The 16216-nt window shown below is 36.6% G+C and overlaps 1 protein-coding gene across 1 annotated transcript in view; it reads left to right on the forward strand.

The window, feature by feature from the left end:
- OGDHL (oxoglutarate dehydrogenase L) overlaps window positions 1-16216 on the forward strand; it is a 51308-nt gene that overhangs the window by 13194 nt on the left and 21898 nt on the right. The window contains exons 4-15 of the mRNA XM_056495312.1: window positions 1360-1462; window positions 4677-4792; window positions 6483-6637; window positions 9214-9360; window positions 9951-10041; window positions 10550-10729; window positions 11111-11239; window positions 11605-11784; window positions 12113-12265; window positions 13008-13110; window positions 13708-13836; window positions 15817-15967. Of these exons, the coding sequence (XP_056351287.1) occupies window positions 1360-1462; window positions 4677-4792; window positions 6483-6637; window positions 9214-9360; window positions 9951-10041; window positions 10550-10729; window positions 11111-11239; window positions 11605-11784; window positions 12113-12265; window positions 13008-13110; window positions 13708-13836; window positions 15817-15967 (1637 nt within the window). The remainder of the gene's footprint in view (window positions 1-1359; window positions 1463-4676; window positions 4793-6482; window positions 6638-9213; window positions 9361-9950; window positions 10042-10549; window positions 10730-11110; window positions 11240-11604; window positions 11785-12112; window positions 12266-13007; window positions 13111-13707; window positions 13837-15816; window positions 15968-16216) is intronic.

Below are 16216 nucleotides of genomic sequence, written 5' to 3' on the forward strand. Positions count from 1 at the left end.
AGATGTAGCTTAGGGAGGTGAATTCTTTGCTGTTGATGATGTTTGAAATAGAATTGTTTGCTTTGTTCCAGTCAGATAAACTTAGTGCTGCTGTAAACTGTCAGATGGCACAGATGTTGCTGTGGGCATCATTTGGCCTGTCAGAGTTTCATTACTGGTGATTCATGAGATGCAAAAATCACAGAAGTCAGGCTGAATTTACAGGGCTGGTAGTTCCAAAGAAGATGCTGTATTTCTGCTTTGTTATGACTGGAAACCATTTTATTATAAACTCTCCAGCATAGAATAATTGAACTGTGTTTTTACAGGTCTCTTCTTGGTGAACCACACTGTAATTCTATTCTATTACTGTGTGATACACTTTACTGTTAATATTGCACTTTATAATTTTAGGTTTTTTTCCTAAAAAAAAAAAAAAAAAAAAAAGTATATTAGGATAATAGTAGTGTGAGTGAAATTCTACTGAAGGGATGCAAATTTGTTGTTAAAAAGAAAAATTATAAGGAGAAATCATTAATATACTAATCTATACAAAGCTTTTAATGAGTTAATTTGGTATATGAGAATCACACATAAGAGGCATATTAAAAATTGTTCTATATTTGTGGCTCTCTGGGATCAATTAGCTATTTCTTCTGTAGTGATGCTATATGATAATTTACTAGTTTATAGCAACTTGTAGTGTGCATTAACACCAGTCACAGTGATCATTGAAAGCTGGCTGAATTCCTCATTCAGTTTGTGTTCTTCAGTGTCTTGAATATCAATTCTATCAGATCAAATTTCTGAAATTTCATGAATGAAAACAGATGCTGTCAGATGCTATCTGATGTGGAGCAGAGCTCAGGAGGAGTGACCCCTTCACTGCCAGTATAAACTACTTCAGTACCAATCTGTTTTAAGTCACCAATTCTGTTTTTAATATTTTAGTATTTTAATATACTGCATGTGCAGAAAGGAGGATTCAGGCAAAAATACAAAATGGCTGAATTGACAAATTGTAAGATCTATAGGTTCATCATAGTTTCTTACTTTAAGCCAGAGACTGAGTGTACTCTTTAGTAGCCTTCTTCACTAAAACTTCAGTGAAATCTCAGTTTAATTGTGTGTCAGGCATGATAAAGATTATGTTGTAATGTATAATTTTTGATAGAGGTATATGTGTAATCAGTGATGTAATGCTTATTTTTGTTCTTATGGGAAAACTTGGGGAATATGTGACACTGTTATCACATTAGTGGTGTTTGCTTGTTCAGCTTAATGGCTAATATACAAACTATGGAGAGATATTGCTGACTTTTTCCCTTTATCTGACTTCTAGTGTAATTTCATTTTGCTCTTACTTTCTTCCTTTTTCAGATCCGTGGCCATCATGTGGCTCAGCTCGATCCTCTTGGAATTCTGGATGCAGATTTGGATTCATTTATTCCATCTGACCTTATTACCACAATTGACAAACTTGGTATGTAAGCTGTGTGCCTTCCTGTTTGCAATGCTTATTTTGTCACTGGACTGAGATGATTTAATAAGACATTGCACAGATTCATAGAAAGACTTGGGTTGGAAGAGACCTTAAAGATCACCTAGTTCCAACTCCCCTCTATGGACAGGGAGGCCACATTTCAGGGATGCTTCTACCTTTTCTGCTTGCTGATATCATGACATAGCATTTGAGCTAAAACTTCAGGATGATGGAATTTCTACTGTGAGATCACAGGTGAGGTTCCTGTGAATTCATCTTCTGAGGAATGATTGTCATAAATATTCTATAAACCCCCAAAATATTTTATTTTTGACCCACACCTGAAATTAATACTAGTTAATACATTCTGATAATCTAAATTTCTCTTACAGCATTTTAGTTCATACTTGTTTGAATCTGAAGGGCTAGTCAATAGAGAAACCAACCAGTAAAGAAAGCACTGGACAGAGAAACTTAGGGTAAATTTCCTACCAAATTTGGAATTTAATGTCTGATGCTTATTCCTTACGTATATCTTGAAGAAGTCTCTTTGAAGTTATCAGAAGAAAATGTGGAAAGCACAGAATTCTTTAGCTGTGGATATAATCCAGTGGTGGTTATATCTTCTATTATAAACTTCACTTTACTGCTGAAAGAGTGTAGTGCACTGGGGTCTGCTTTTGCAAAGGTTCTTCTCATTGTTAGGAGGGCTCGTCTCTGAGAGATTGGCACTGATCAATTTCTTTGCTTCTTTCTACTTCAATAAAAATACACCTGATTTATTTTTTTTTTTTCTTCTCTTCAATCTACCTGGTTTGTTTAAAATCTGGTTTTCTACTTGATGGAGACCCTGAATCAATTTTTCTTTGATGTGTAGGGAAGCTTTTTCGATCAGATGTAAAACATAGTGCAGGAAGTAAATAACACACTCTCTGCTTAATTTTACTGTAAGCATATCTACTGCCTCTTTGCTGCTCTCTTATCTATTTCTGCTGTAGGGAAAGAAGCAGTTCTGATCATATAAAGGTAGTGGGTGCCTTAGACTACATAGAGAGGTGCTTACACAAATTGGGTCATCTCTCTGAAGTTTTTCAGCTTTAATTAAAAGAGTACCTACTAGAAAACACATGAGACATATACTGAATAAGTAAATTAATTTGGGGCACGACTACTAGCATGTGAGTACACATTCCTTTAAACTCTACAGATAATTTAGTCCAGGGTGTTGTGACTGGTCAGAAGGCATCCACTGAAGCCCTCATGCCCAGGTGAAAAATATGCCAGACCTCTGAATGAAATGAGGGGATGTTTGAGAGTGTAATTGAGGAGATTTCAGTTTGTGAGGGTAAACAAAATTTCTAACCCAGTCTTGGCACTGCTAAAATAGAGGAAGATCTCAAATGCCTATCCTTGAATGTTCCAAGGAGGAAACTTACAAAAGGTCTTTGGCAGGACAGAAAGTATTTTAATGTTAGATTTTTTCTGTGCATTTTCTTTGTCCCATCTTCTGGTTTCTTTTTGAGAAACCTTGTGGTGGGAAATTTCTGAAGGTTGCTTTCAAAAAATGCAGGTAGTTACAGATGTAATTACCTTACTGTGACCTACTGCATGAGTCACAGTATAGAATTGCTTTCAGGATTTCAGTAGGGTTGTATCTCTTTAAACACAAGATGATGCTTCAGTAAATATGTGGTGCTGTGGTACAAAGCACAGATGTTCTGTGTGTGCCCAAATCACTCCTGTATGTGTTCTGGTTTATGCATGAGAGGATATCAAGAGCCTTTGAAGTCTGAGGGAAAGTCAGCAAAAGCGAAGAAATAAATGCACTGCTTTGTTTCAAGTAACTAAATGCCCTGTCATCCCTCGTGTCACTATCCCCTCCTGCTGGGAAAAAAACTGTTTTACCAAAAAGGAGAAGTAGTGGTACCTATGGTTTTTTTTTGGCCAGTCCAGGTTTGAAATTTTAATATATTATTAAAATTTTTAATAAAAGCAAAATTAGCATTTTAAAATGTATTATTTTTAAAGCAAAAAATGTGTTATTTACTGACAGTGCTGTATAGTAAAAGTGGTAGCAATGCAGTCCTATGGCCTGTCTTAAATGCTGTTACTATTTCATCCTTAATTTCCTGCTTTGCTTTTATCTTCAGAAAAGTCACTCAACATTTAAGCACCTTATTGATATAAGAGTTATGTGCATGCTGTTGTGTTAAAGTGGATGTCTGCAGCTTATCTGGAACCAAGATAAAGAGTTCAAAATCTAAAATGGGGAAACTATTTTTAATTTTCAAACATTTTTACATGAAGTTTTAGTGTATATATAAGGTTCTGTAACTGTGGGTAATGTGTATTATAGGTGTTATACCTTTGCTGTTTACAATTATAAGAAACTGTTTTTCCTTCCTTCATTTAACCAGTCTAAATATCTTGTATCATACAAGGCCTTTAACTTGCATTGATATCAGTCTTGCAGTGTTGTCTGTTATGTATTTGGCTTTTGAAACTGCATAATAGTTAACTTCAATATTTTTAAAAATAATATTCTCGGCCAGAACAAGTTTAGATATGTCCAAATCAAGATTTAGATGGTAGGGGTGTGGAAATCTGTGTATTTTGTAAGGAGTCACTGCCTGGGAACTAGAAATGTACAGGTCATTACATGGCTATTTTAAACTAATTTCCCTAAAAAGAGGAAGAGTGTGAATAGAAATACCTTGAAAATTCTTCAGAGTGCTTTTATAGCATTTTACTGAACCTGTTGTACATTCTCTTGGTCTATCTGTTAATGTAAAATTCTTCCAACCAACTGGTTCTGTCGGTGAGAAGGGATTCTTATTGTGTTTGTTGCTCATGATAGAGTCAGTTATTTTATTAAATAGTGAGCTGCAAGAAGAAGTGTGGAAAATGGATGACATATATCTTAATATGGTAAAATATAAAAAAGGCTTGATGATTCCAATTTCACTTATTTCATCTGAGCATTTAAAAAAGAATCAAATAATGACTATTTAATTCAAGCACTCTTTTTAAAATTCAGGTTAAAGTCCATTTTACTAATGGATACCTTCAAAATATTCACACTTTCAATTTCTAATCTGATACCTTCTTTCTTAATGGTGCTTTATTAAATATGATTGCCATGGCTTCAAAAACAATGCTGGTTTCCTTTTTGTTTCCTGTTCTACTTTGCAAATCAATAACATACCTTTTGTAGGGTTTTATGGTTTGCATGAATCAGATTTGGACAAAGTCTTTCAGCTGCCAACAACCACCTTCATAGGAGGAAATGAGAACAGTCTGTCTTTGCGAGAGATCATCAAACGCCTGGAGGTCAGTGGGACGTGTTTTCATTTGTGATTGTTTTCATTCACACCAAAGTGAACATTTCCAGGTGTCAGTCACAAAACCCCCTTATCTGCCACTTATTAACAGAGCATGTAAAGGATCCCAGCAGCACTGAAAATAACCTTTGTACTGTTTCTAGAGGTAGCAGCACCACTGGTGCAATTAGCTGGATGTTGGAAATATGTAGATTAAGGATGAGTATAAAAGAGGTGAAGATGGTAGAATATTAATGCCAGCTCTCATTGTGGAAGGAGCTAATATTGTTTAAAAGGAGTGTAAAGCCTTTGGAAATTGTCTTTTAAATGTTGTACCGCAGATAAAATACTGGTGCACACAGTGCTGAGGACATTCAGGGGTTGCTTTCAGGTTTCCAGCTGTAGTGAGACCTTTACTTGAAAGAAAATACGAAGGCTGGGTACCAAATTCATGAAAGATCAGCTGTAGCTTATAAACAGAAATGGTCCTTGTTTTCCATCCCCAGTCTTTTCTAGAGTTTCATTATCTGACAGGTGGCATAGTTTATGCCATAGGAAGTCATCAAAGGTAAAATAATTCAAAGAAAAACTAATTTGAAGGAATAAATATCATTAGAGGAGTACTCCAAATAGCAAAGCAAGTAGGAATGGTAATGAATTTGTAGACTGCCTAGTGAGTCATTGTTGGATATTCCCAGCTGCTTGACGTTTGTTGGATTAGCTGAGGCATAGTAAATTGTTAAACCCCATTATCTTTGTTGTGCATTTGAACTCTATATTTGGTTGGGTTTTTTTGGTTTGTTTTTGCACTTCTAGCTTATAGCAATAATCCTTAAAATTGTAATGTGAAAATAAAAGGACAAAATCGCAAAATCTGAAAGCCTTAAGGAACAGATTTATATTAACGATCGATAACCCTCTGCTTTCCTCTTCTCTAGAGCTTTGGATTTTTATTTATTTTTTTAATAGAAGTTACCATTCAAATCCTTAAAGGCAGTAGAGAGCACACACTATGTTGAGAATAGTTTGTCTCAAACTCACAGTAGGTCTTACTTCTGCTGACTTGTGTTTTGGACACATTTTTTCTAATGAAATACTCTTCTTAATGTAAGAAAAGGAAAACCTAAAAAATTAACAAGGAGATAAAATTTCTGCTGTGTGTTTGTATTTCTCCCTGTCCTTTTTCTGCTCTCAGCTGCTTGGATTTTTTTTTCATGTTTTCATGTTTCTGAAACTTCACAGTTATCAGATAATATGTATTAGACTTCATAGCTGTCTTCTCACTGTCTTTATTTCTTGGTTTAAGGTGACATTTAAAGATGTGATAAAAGATACAAATTTTGATAAATTACTTGAGATCTTTGCTGGTGCATCTAAAGAAGAGTGTACTATGCTTGTAAGAACAGCACTGAGTTAGGTGAAATGTGCCAGTCAGTGTGAGGCAGGTTTGTTGGCCTACTTTGAGTGTAGCACCAGGTGAGAATCTTACTGCTTAAAAATGTTGAAATTTTACTTTGTACAAAACTAGATACAGTAAAACAATTTACTCATTTATAGAATTGCTTTGTGGGAGATATTGTGGAAAAGGAAGACAAGGTAGCTTTCAGGAGAGTAACAGAGAATATAATTTAAAAAATATATTAGTTTCTTTGTGGCCCACTAGCTCCAAAAGCTTCTCTGTTGGTGTTTTCACTTGCTAGCATACATACTGCCAACACATTGGCCTGGAGTTCATGTTCATCAATGATGTGGAGCAGTGCCAGTGGATCCGCCAGAAGTTTGAGACGCCGGGAGTTATGAAGTTCTCGAACGAGGATAAAAGGACTTTGCTGGCAAGGCTGGTGCGCTCCATGAGGTGAGGTGGGCTGGGCTGGGACACTGCTCTGTGGCTGCTGCCTGGACTCTGGGGTCTGGGAGCTGCTGACATGGGGGGGACAGTCTCACTGAAATCTGGAGTACAGGTGGTGTGGTTAACCTGCTGCCATGGCAAAGGAAAGCTGTGCTGTGGGGAATCTGTCAGAGTCCCAAAAGGCCTTTAGTGGCATGCCTGGCAATGTTTTCATTGACTTGAGGAGGTAACCTAGGAAAAAGTTGTTTCAACACACTAGTAATATATATATTTCTGTTAAAAATGTGTAGCCTGTTTCAGACAATAAATGTCAGAACAATGTTGGTGTGTGATTTCATGTCCTGTTTCTGCCCTTTTCATTTTGAGATGGGCCAAGATGTGTTGTGCTGTTGCATGACCTGGCAGCAGTAGTTTTACTATGTACAATAAAAGACAGCACATTTGGAAACAGCTTATTGACTGCTCCCATTGTGGCTGTGTGGAAATACTGTAATCCCAGAGATCACATTATCCTTTTACCCCTGGAACAAGCTTCTCAGACACAAGTTTTATTTCAGTCCCTACAATCTGAAACAGTGTATACGTCCTTTGTTAAACACAAAGTCAGAGATTTGTAAAGGCACGCTTTTTGGTTAAGATTCTGTATTCAAAGACCTAAAAATTATGTGCTCATGGAGGTGTTAAAAGGTATTTTTGCCAGATGTTTTGTTTGCCAGTGTTATAATGTCTCATAAAAAGTTTCATTTAAACAGAAGCTAAAATTACACTTAATGGTCAAGGGACTATTGCACTTGAGTAAGTTTAACAGGCCCTCAGTACAAACCATCTCCATTTATCCTAAGACAAGAATTTGTTCTTTTATTCCTGCCTAAGCTTTGGAAAGATCTGGGGTTTCTAGTGGCATGAAGGAGCCTAATCTTCATCTTCTGCCAAATTAATTGTCTGCTGAAGGGGGAATAAAAGAAGTTTTACAAAATTTTCTATCCAGCTATTTTTTAAGTGCTTTTTATTTTATTGTTTGAAAATGACCTAGGAAAAAAGTCTAGTTGTGTGGAAAACTGATTGTCCTTTTGAGATTTGTGGCTTTGTAAAGCAGATTTTCATTGCTTTGCTCAAGACCATTTTAAAATACACTCATTTCAAGAACTACAGAGTTCAGGTACTTGAAACTGAATTTTAAAGGTGAATTTCTTATCCCTTGTGGTTTTCACTGATAGGTTATTGAACAGAGAGTAATTTTAAACTCCTCCTTATGTAAAATACTCACTGTATGTTTCTGAGCTACTTGGTAGTGCATTAGTAAACATGTTAGACCATGATGTGGAACCTGATCTGGTTAGGGTCCCTTCTGAGAGCAACCAGCTTCCACCAGATGTTTTCCTCACTGGTACTGAATGCATGCAGTGGCACAGGCTGGGGCTCTGTGACTCCCAGTGCCATGTGGGGGACTGGCAAGGTGGGGCTGAAATACTGCAGCTCTGCACACTTAATGGCAGCTTGCCTCAAGTAATGAGCTTGTCCAGCACTTGCTTGACTTGCTGCTGCAAAGAGGAAGAAATCAGCATGTGCTCTGCTTTCCTTCAGCCTGTGGAACCTGCTATTCACCTGGCACAGTGCTTTCCCTTTATGTAAAAACTGGCATAGCCCCACAGACTTCCCTGAGGAATTCTGGCACAATAGATCAGTTGAAGGTCTGACTTAGATGACTGGATTGTATGGTATTGATAGGTGAGCTAGGAGAGACTTTTGGCAACAATTCATATCAATGCCTTTAGAACTTCAGTCTAAAGAGGCAAATGTCAGGATTCTAAGTGAGGAATAAGCTGAGTATTAATGGATTATGGCAGTGTTATGAGGCAAGGCACTGCACAGATGATGTAACCAATATAGTTACTTTCATGAAGATTTATTTTCTTTGCCTTTCCTCTCTCCAAGCTTTACAATGTATAGTCCTTTCAATGTTTGTTAAAAGGTACTTTTTAACCACTCTCATTGCCTCTGGCCCAAATGCATTAAAGAATGAAAGAGCTTAGAGCTGTCAGGGATTGACATCATTCTGCTGCTGAAGCTGAGGCAAGGATACCGGTGTCCTGCTTCTTGGCCCGTTCTTAAGTGTTATATCACACAGTCTAAAGTGTCTTGTTGTTGAGACCTGTAGAATAGGTGTGTTTTCTACTCTGGGTTTTTTCACAAGTATTAGAAAATACAAGTTGCCTGTTGCATTTTCTTCAGTTCATAGAAGATTCTTTGCTGTCACTCTGCCTTCCCAGTGGTCAGATTTGTGTATGTGAGAACAGAGTTTAACTTGGGAAGTGAATTTTGCCTGAGGTGGGGACACTTTATTGTTTCCAAGTCCTTGTAAATAGTTTTCCGATAGGGGAGAAAGAAGACTGAATTCTCTCCTGTGTTTCCCTCCTCATGTGTGACTTACTTTCAGAGGCTTGAAACTTGTATTTACAGATGTTTTAAAAACGTTTAATGTAACTTCATTAGCTATAAGATGATAAAAAATAAGTATTTGCTACATTACCTTAGTAGAAATAATTTCTCTTGATTTTTTTGTTTGTTTGTTTTTGGCAAAGATTTGAAGACTTCCTTGCTCGCAAGTGGTCTTCCGAAAAGAGATTTGGTTTGGAAGGATGTGAAGTAATGATTCCTGCACTTAAGACCATTATTGACAAATCCAGTGAAATGGGAATTGAATATGTTATAATGGGAATGCCTCACAGGTAATGCCAATGGAAACACCCCAACAAATGGGCTTACTGTGTTGAGAAAAGTTTTGGGTTCTAGAATTTTATTTAAAAAGTTGATATTAGAGAAGCTGAGGTAGGAAGAGTCAGTCATAACAAGCAGTGGGAACATAGAACTGCAGCAAATGCCAGTCAGTAAGAGGCTACAGGCTTCAAAAGTAAATGGTGGAGAAACTCTCCTTGGTGTACTTTGAAGCTGCAAGCAAATGTGGCAGCAGCCATGGTTTTTCTGCCATTGCATAGAATCTCTAGAACTGGGAAAGCTTGGTGAGGTAGCTTTGAATTTACTTTTGCAGTCTGCCTTAACTAATTTATAATGTGATTATTTAAAGACTGCTAGGTAGCTACAAAATTCACTTGGATGAAAAGGTGTTCTAAAATGTCTGAGAAAATGCACTGGAGGAACTTTGTAATGGGAAGAAGGGTTGAATCAAGGGTTTCAGGCTCAAAAGTTTGAAGAGAACATTTGCAAATTTCTAACAGGGTGGTTTGCAGATTTTGTAAGTTTTATACTGTTGACTCTGCTAGTACCATTTTTGAGACAACTTTATTTGGAATTTTCTTAGAGGTCGGCTGAATGTATTGGCTAATGTAATCCGAAAAGAGCTGGAACAGATATTCTGTCAGTTTGATCCCAAACTTGAAGCAGCTGATGAGGTAAGATGCTTTTTTATTAGATCTGCAGAGAGAGGTCAACATTCAAGATAGTTTTCAGTTGTTTTGGTCATGGTTACTATGAAAACAGCATTATCAGCTGCAATGCCTCCTTTTCTAGTTTGAGGAACATGATTTGGTGAAATTTCTTAACAAATTTAAAAATTATATTATATTTCTATCATGAAGAAGGTCTCTCAGGAGTGACTGTAGGTAAATAAGTTCCATTTGATAGAGTTCATAACCTCTAAGCATCTCTTTTTTGTTTTATATGAATGAACAGAGTATTAATACGCTGTAAGTATTTGTCTAATGTTTGATGACAACAATAAGATAATAGAATAGGAACAGTGTCCCAGTTTGAAATTATGGTGTCAAACCCATAGTGCACACTGATGTTCAGGTAAGCAAATGCATTTTTTCAGGCTGAAGCACAAATTTTAGGCCTAGTGAATCAGATGGAGCAGGTCTGAATGACATTCCTGAATTGTGATTACATCTTTCTTGTTAGGGATCTGGGGATGTAAAATACCACCTGGGAATGTACCATGAAAGGATCAACCGAAAAACAAACAAGAAAATCACTCTGTCCCTGATGGCTAACCCTTCTCACTTGGAAGCAGTTGATCCTGTTGTGCAAGGCAAAACAAAAGCTGAACAGTTTTATCGAGGGGATACGGCAGGGAAAAAGGTAAAGATTGTTTAATATAGTAACTTTTAATGGTAGTTTTTTATGGTATTACCAGTAAAAATAGTTCAACAGTAGTTTCATATCACAGGATCTTCCTCTTTTCCTCCTTTGTGAAAGGGATTTATCACCTCTTGAACTAGGTGAGGTTTCTGACATGAGACCTCAAGGGTAACTTCAGGAAGTAGGCTTAAAGCTTAATTTCCTTTGCAAAGTGAGAAAAGGCAGCAGAATCCTGAGAAATTTATGGTTTATTATAAAATTAGTGTTTTATTTTATAAGCACTACAGAAATATGGAGCCAGAAAGTCCTGTTGAGAAGCTCATATTGCAGTTTTTCTTTCTAATATATGCTTGTATATGTGTGTACAATTCTCCCTCTTAGGTTATGTCCATATTATTACATGGAGATGCCGCCTTTGCAGGACAAGGAGTGGTTTATGAGACATTTCATCTTAGTGACCTCCCATCCTACACCACCAATGGCACTATTCATGTGGTGGTGAACAACCAGGTAACAAGTACAGCCTTTTCCAATCAACTTCTCTGCTGAATATTTGCCCATCTATCTGTTTTTATTGTTTGTTATTAACTGAGTTCCTTGACCCCTTTGGCTATTAGAATGGTGGAGACGTTTCTGAAAATGATTCTTGTATCTAGCAACTCTTGAATAGATAATATTTTATCACTTATGTGTATTCCATTCAATTTGTAATACTTAATTGGATTAGGCTTGCTTTGGTTTTTAAGGAAGCAAAAAGAAGCGAGCTAGCCAAAATGAAAAGCTGATGCTGTTGCTGTGTGAATGGCTATTAAATGCAAACTTCAAAACAGAATAGAGGTGCTGAAACTATTTTAATAGAAGTCTCTAATTTTTAGATTGGCTTCACCACAGACCCCCGTATGGCCCGTTCATCTCCGTATCCCACGGATGTTGCTCGTGTGGTCAATGCTCCCATTTTCCATGTGAATGCTGATGACCCTGAAGCAGTGATGTACGTGTGCAACGTAGCTGCAGAGTGGCGGAACACTTTCAATAAGGATGTGGTTGTTGACTTGGTAAGTCTTGGTTTTATTAACTTTTCATTCCTTGCATTATGTACTACTCTTTTTTTTTTTTTTTTTTTTTTTTTTTTTTTTTTTTTTTTTGTGGCTTAGAAGGTCCAGTCAAGAAAAATATTTGATTTTAAAGGCCTTCAGTTTTTTTATTTAAAAAAGCAAGCAACTAATGGGCCCACAAGAAGCCATGAATGTTTTTTTTAATATAATAAACCTCTTAAAGTCTCTGTAAAACTATGAAATTTTACATTTTTCACATTTTACATTTTTTACATTTTTTACATTTTACATTTTTCCTTATCAACAGAAGCAATCTTTCCCTCTGTAGGTTTGTTACCGTAGGAGAGGGCACAACGAAATGGATGAGCCCATGTTCACCCAGCCTCTGATGTACAAGCAGATCCATAAGCAGGTGCCAGTGCTGAAGAAGTACGCTGACAAACTGATTGCAGATGGGACTGTGACACTGCAGGAATTTGAGGTACATGCCAGCAGAGTTAGAGGGAATCTAAGGAGTTGTAAGGAGGAAGACCCAACTGTCACTGTATGCTGTCTGCTTGAAAACTTCTATACTGTGATAAGTCTTTACACATTGACAATTTGTGATTCAATTTGGCTTGGATTTTCATGTAAAATACTATTGTAACAAAAGGACTGGAAGTGCTCTGAAGTAATTAATATATACTGCATGTAAAAAATTGCTTCAGTTCTGAGGGAGAAGGTGATTAAATGAGAACATTGGAAAATAGAGGCATTTGTCAGCTGTTCTTCCTCTCTAGAGCTTTGATTCAGCAGCAAGACCGTATTTGAGCACTTCTGTTGATAGCTTCATACTGAGACCTTGGCAGGCTTGTGTCCAGCAGTGAAGAAATAGAAGCAATTTAATCTTTTCGTTTTCTTACATGAAGTCATCCAAGTTCAGAGATCATTTGAAGTATTCCAGACAGATGAAGTGTAGGGCTCCAATGCTTGCAGCTTGAGCTCTTGGTACACTCCTCTGTAACACCTGTCCAGTGAACTAAATGATTTATTTAGAGTAATGTAGAGCATGGTTCTAGAAGGCAGCTTTATCCTACATAAAATAAATTTTATTTATTTGTATTATTGTAACTACATTTTCTCATGGAGTTAAATAGCTGTTTTTATTGTGCTGAATGAGAGGTGTAATCTGTAAGATATGAGGGTGTTATGTTTATCCATTTTAAAACCTTTTTGTTCTGCAGGAAGAAATTGCAAAGTATGATAGAATATGTGAAGAAGCATATACTAGATCTAAGGATAAGAAGCTCCTTCATATCAAGCACTGGCTGGATTCACCTTGGCCTGGTAAGGAGTGTCCTTTCACTTAGTCTAGTGTCACCCAAATTTGCTTTTATTTTGAGTCCAAAATCTAGGATTTAAATAGATTTTATTAGACAGCATTCCTTTAAAATGGCATATTTTAAAGTGACCTTTGATTTGCCCTTGTTAATAGTAAATACAGCATTCTGCCAGTTCAACTTGAAATAAATGCTTTTGTTAAAAATAAGCTGTGACTTTGAAAAAGCCATTTTCCAGTTTAGCAGAGAAGTGGTTTTCCTGTACTGTTAACTGTCTGGGCTGTCAGGAATAAGTAGGTATGTCTCATGTTATTTATTCATTTATTTATTTTTATTTGAGTGATTGAGGTGACATATGCCTTTTATTGGCTGTCCTCTGTCCACATAGTTGGACTTCATAGGGAGTGAAGGCAGAAACAAATATAGAGCATTGTGTGCCTGTAAGATCAGCTTCTGTTGTCATGCACACAATCAAAATTATTGTTTCCCAGCAAAAGGGGAAGAACTAGGCTTAGTCTGCTGCTTGAGTTGTTGAATAAATTGTAGGTGATATACATATCTCCTAAGCAGTCCTTGGACATCTCACCAAATCTTTTCCTTCCAGGCTTCTTTAATGCAGATGGAGAGCCCAAGAGCATGTCTTGTCCTCCGACGGGCATTTCAGAGGAGATGCTGACTCACATTGGCAATGTCGCTAGTTCAGTGCCTGTTGAAGACTTCAAAATACACTCAGGTCAGCTGAAGGCTTTGTGTCTTGCTCCACTTCTGTATTTCTGCACAGGAGTTATTCTTGGGCCATTTCTCAAAGAGGAAAATGCCTGTGACTTTTTTTACTTTGACTCTTCCAGTCTGTGGGTGAGGAGAATGTGACATTTAAGTTCCTGCTGTTTGTTCTCAGCATAATATTCTTTCAGTATTACACCGCTTCTGTTTCATATCTCATTAAAATGGATTTTCCTTTGAGGGAGGTAAAAGTCTCTTTGCAACCTTAAGTTAATAACTCCTTTCATACTTGGAGTCCTTGAAATTTTTTTCAAAAAGTCTTGGCTTTTGTTCTGAAAAGATTCAGGCCTCACTTTGGCACCTATTACAGTAAGTGCTGTCTCACTGGGGAGTCCCAACACTGTGTCAGAATTCTGAGATAGTTTTATTTCCTGGGCAGGTTGAAAGCTAGTAACTATTAGGAGCAATAACCCCATGGGGAATATAATTCCATGGGGAAACATGGAGAACCTTTGTTTAGGAATCTTTTTTCTTTTGTTGACTTGTAAAGTACATACCAAGGATAAGAAATAAAAAGCTTTTTTCTCTTTAAAATCTCCAGGGAGAGAAAGCTAATCCTCTGTAGAGTCATCCATCAAGGAATAAAGTTTGTCTTCTGTAAATATTCTATGTGTTTATGTTCCTTTGGGAAATGAAGCACAAGTAATGATGGTAGGGCATTCCCAGTTATTAATTGCAGGCTTATTGAGCAGATACAATTAATGGATAAATTTAACTCTTCTACACATTTGTGCACTTTGTTGTGACACTGATAAATTAAAAATTATAGTTTCCCCAATAAAATTTAGTATTAGACATTCTAATTAAAAAGGCAGATTGGTCTCTTGTTAGTAAGTTGATTAACCATTGACTCTAGAGAACACTTGCCAGTATATAAGGTAGATTTATGGTTCAAAACAATTATGGTGTTCTAGATTCTTTTATGCTGTTAAAAAGGCTGCAAGAGAGAATTTGTGGAGAAATAGAAGGGGAGAGAAATAGAAATTTGAAGTACTTTGTCCTTTCACTAGAACGAAACAGCTTAATATCCTAGTCTTACAGCCAACAATGGGAAGATAATTTTTTAACAATTGCTCAGTATATTCTAAAGGGAAAATTTTCAAGTTGTTGTTTTTTGGTTTTTTTTTTACTTAAAATGAGGCAATTTCAATGAGAGTTTTATGTGGAAGGAAAATGGGGTATTTTTCTGTAAAATTGTAGAAAGTAAGGAAAGGGATATATGGGAAAATAACATATGGGACAGCTTACCAAAATCATCAGTGCATATGTGAAAATAAGATGCTGTCAATTGTCAGTGAATACAGGTGGCTTCAAAGCTGGAAGCACCTATGTGCTGCTGTAAAGTTTTGTTCCCACTGGAAGTTACAGTGCTGTAACCTGTGTTTTGGCTCAGGAGGTTATAAAATCTTTACTGAAAAGCTATTGATTATCAACTGAAAATCCATTGGCAGCTAATCGTTTTTCTATTTATATGAAATTCATAGTATTGATCAATCCTGTTTCACTGTATAACATCTCCAGAAGTGCAATAAAACAAATGCCAAGAAAAAATGAGAAAAGGAAGGAAGATAAAAATTCAGAAACTAAATTGCTATTTTCAGTCTTATAAAACAGTACTTGATGTTAAAGATGTGAAAATAAATATTGAGGAAGAAGAATTTCACCATGGGTCTTTTCAATTGTGGTCAGTAGTTTCTGACACAGTCAACCTTACTTTCCTCTTGAAAAAACAAGGTATGAACATTACACTAATGTTTGCTCAGGAAGCAAGTTGTTTTATTTTGCCAGCAGTTCAGTTCTATAAAATCAGTTTGTAGACCTGATTTGGTATCTGTGTTTAGCTTCACCAAGGAGGAAAGAGAATGGTGGATGCAAACAAGGAGTTTCTCTGAAATAGATCCATTCATTTCTGATCTTCATTCCGATGTAGGACTCTCTCGGATTTTGAAAGCTCGCTCGGAAATGACCAAGGACAGGCTTGTTGACTGGGCCTTGGCAGAGTACATGGCTTTTGGCTCTGTTCTCAAAGAAGGGATCCATGTCCGACTAAGTGGGCAGGATGTGGAGAGAGGTACTTTCAGGTCAGTACTGAGATAACTGTTAAATGTTGTTAAAACTGTTTAAGTCCCACACTTAAAGAAACAACTTGGCATTTGTTTGGAAAATATGATCTTCTGCAGGGAGGGGGAAGTTGGGGCTCTTTCTTCAGCATTAATCTGAATGTTAGAGATTCTATCAGTCAATAAAAATCAAATTTCCTGTGTATATGTAAGCAGCATTTTAAAGTATATTATAAGTCAGAACAAACATTTTTAAACACTTTATACCTT

Source organism: Oenanthe melanoleuca, chromosome 6, assembly GCF_029582105.1.
Source record: "Oenanthe melanoleuca isolate GR-GAL-2019-014 chromosome 6, OMel1.0, whole genome shotgun sequence".
NCBI classification, from domain to species: Eukaryota; Metazoa; Chordata; class Aves; order Passeriformes; family Muscicapidae; genus Oenanthe; species Oenanthe melanoleuca.